This window comes from Marmota flaviventris, chromosome 16 (genome assembly GCF_047511675.1).
Source record: "Marmota flaviventris isolate mMarFla1 chromosome 16, mMarFla1.hap1, whole genome shotgun sequence".
In the NCBI taxonomy this organism is placed as follows: domain Eukaryota; kingdom Metazoa; phylum Chordata; class Mammalia; order Rodentia; family Sciuridae; genus Marmota; species Marmota flaviventris.
In genome coordinates this window covers 39,816,260-39,818,926 of record NC_092513.1, presented here as the reverse complement: position 1 = coordinate 39,818,926, position 2,667 = coordinate 39,816,260, and the positions used below count along the sequence as shown (strand labels likewise).

Sequence of the window (2,667 nt, the reverse complement as noted above, 5' to 3'; positions counted from 1 at the left end):
TCTACCACATTTCATTTGTTAGAAACAAGGCAGTAAATCCAGCTCCCATTCAAAGGAGAGGGAAAAGCCTCTGTAAGGGAGGAATTTTAACATGTCAACAAATTTGTGGGTATATGTTACACCATCACAAGTAGCTCCCATTTCAGTTCACCGTAGGTCACTTGGCATTCTTCAGATTTTGAAAGGACTCAAATTTAACCCCTTGACTACCTCCAGTCTGATGCTCCCAGTCCTGTTCTTTCCTAAGAAAGGTCCATTGTTTCTAAATTGCTCATTCTTGCACACTACCTTATCTCTGCTTGAACAAAGATAAGGAGCCTGCCTACCTGTCTTCCTTCCTTCCTTCCTTTATTCATCCATGATCCGCATTCAGGCACTGTGAAGGATAAAATCATATATAAGACATGCTTCAAAGGTCTTCTGATTTAGAGATTTCATTCATAATATTATAATCCTACTTTTCAGCCAGGCAAATTGACTGAATATTTGAACATGGCAAACACAAATTCAGGTTTCAAGATATTTACATTAGAGTTAATACTGCATCGATAGCATCAAAACCTATTCTTCCAGAGTTATAAGTCTTAACAAATGAAGCTCTTTGGCTTAGAATAGATACAGACAAAAAGAGGGAAGGAAGAAGGGGAAAATTGAGCTTAGGGATTTTGTGAGGTGCAGCCAGGGCTTTGAAGGAATCCTTGGAAATCAGAATCAAAAATTCTCTAAGTGAAAGGATGTTCTAGGATTGTGTGGTATCAGCACAAAGATGAGCAAATGGCTCAACAGAACAGAATAGAGAGTCTAGAAATTTACATTCACACAAATGCAGTCAAATGATCTTTGGCAAAAAAGCAAAGACAATTCAATCGAGAAATGATATTCTTTCTACAAACGATTCTAGAACAAGTAGACATCCACACTGAAAAATAGTGAGGCTAGATGCAGACATTATGCCTTCAAAAACCATAAAACTAGAAGATAGGATAAAAAGTGGTTTGGGGTTTGGCAATGCCTTCTTAGCTACCACACCAAAAGCATGATTTTTTATAGAAATAAATTGTTAAGTTGGATTTCATTAAAATTACAAACTTCTGCTTTGCAGGAAACACTGTTACAAAAATGAAAACCAAACAAATAAAACCCCACAGACTAGAAGTATATCTGTGCAAAACACATACTAGAGAATGGGTATTCAGAATACATAAAGAACTTGTAAAACACAACAATAGGAAAACAAATCATTTTTTAAGAGGCAAAAATCTAAAGAGATACCTCACCAAAGAAGACATACATATGGCAAGTGAGCATATTAAAGATGCTGAACATCATATGTCAACAAGAAATTACAAATTAAAACAACAATAAGCTAACACCATAAGCTTATTAGAATGGCTGAAATCCAAAATACTGACAATACCAAATCCTGGTGAAGATGTAGAGTAACCAAGACTTGGTTGTAGCTAATGGGAATGCAAAATGGTACCGAGCTCTGAAAGGTAGTTTTGTAATTTCTTTTTTTTTTTTTTTTAATACAAATTTGCATGTATTTTTTTCCCAGCATAGGTAAAATATACCAGAGCAGCCAGTATATTTCTAAAAGGAAAACTATACCAAATTTTCTGTCTGTGTGTTATGAGTGAAAGAGACAATTTTGTCAATAAAGGCTTTAGGGATATCTGCATATATACATTTACATTGAAGTGGATAACACTGGTAGTTTGGTTTCAACACAAATGATGCTAGAGAACTCAAATTTCAGACATGGTCACATATACATATATGCTATTTGAAACTCTTTATCTTGACACAGATCTTGATAGTGAATCTCTTGATGATAGATATGCAGCTAGTTTATCCCGGAAGTCATGAAGATAATTATATTGCTTTATGGTCTGTATTGCCCCAGATCCTCTTACATCTCTCAGGCTGTCTATGGCTTGCTGAGGTGACACAGTGTCAGATAGGTATAGAAGGAGACAAGCAGCTACAAGACAAGATCTCCCAAGTCCTCCATAACAGTGTATTAAGGTTTTTCGGTTATTCTTGAGACAGATTGCAAGCTCCTCCATTATATCACAGCAGCTGGCTATGTCAGGAGTCCCTCCATCTGGGATTGGATGGTGATGAGTTGTAATTCCATACTGCTGGTAGAGGTCCAGGAGGTTTGGGACTCTATATTTTGACAGTTCCCCTCTGGTGCAGAAAACAAATATGTCTTGTATACCATAGCTCTTTAGTTCTTCTGTATCTTTTTGAATATTTCTTCTAATATCTTTAAATTTACAACCTGGCAGAGCACAAAAACCAAGAAACTGAGAACAATTCACTTGTGACAGAGGTAGCCATGATATCTGAATTGGAGTCTGTTCATCTTCAATAGGCTCTTCATCTGAGGAGTCAAACTCACTTGCTTGTATTGAAATAGGCGGCTTCATCGCTGGCCGCCGCACGCCTTGACCAGTCTAGTTTTGTAATTTCTAACAAAATAAAACACACTCTTAACATATCATCCAACCAACACACTCCATGGTATTTACCCAGATGAGTTGAAAACTTATGTCCATAAGAAAACAGCACACAAATTCTAATAATAGCTTTATTCATAATTGCCCAAACTTGGAAGTAATCAAGATGTCCTTCAATAGGTGCATGGACAAAGGAACCGTG

General features: G+C 36.6%; 1 protein-coding gene across 1 annotated transcript; it reads right to left on the bottom strand.

Annotated features, from left to right (window-relative positions):
• Nucleotides 1–1,665: 1,665 nt before the first annotated feature.
• LOC114092993 (cyclin-dependent kinase inhibitor 3-like) lies at nucleotides 1,666–2,456 on the bottom strand. The gene has a single exon (XM_027935674.2). The coding sequence runs from the start codon at nucleotides 2,433–2,435 to the stop codon at nucleotides 1,797–1,799; it is 639 nt and encodes a 212-aa protein (XP_027791475.2). The 5' UTR covers nucleotides 2,436–2,456; the 3' UTR covers nucleotides 1,666–1,796.
• Nucleotides 2,457–2,667: the final 211 nt, after the last annotated feature.

Bases quoted from the DNA above. Each gene is read 5' to 3' on its own strand.
- LOC114092993 (XM_027935674.2), bottom strand. From the start codon at position 2,435: ATGAAGCCGCCTATTTCAATACAAGCAAGTGAGTTTGACTCCTCAGAT.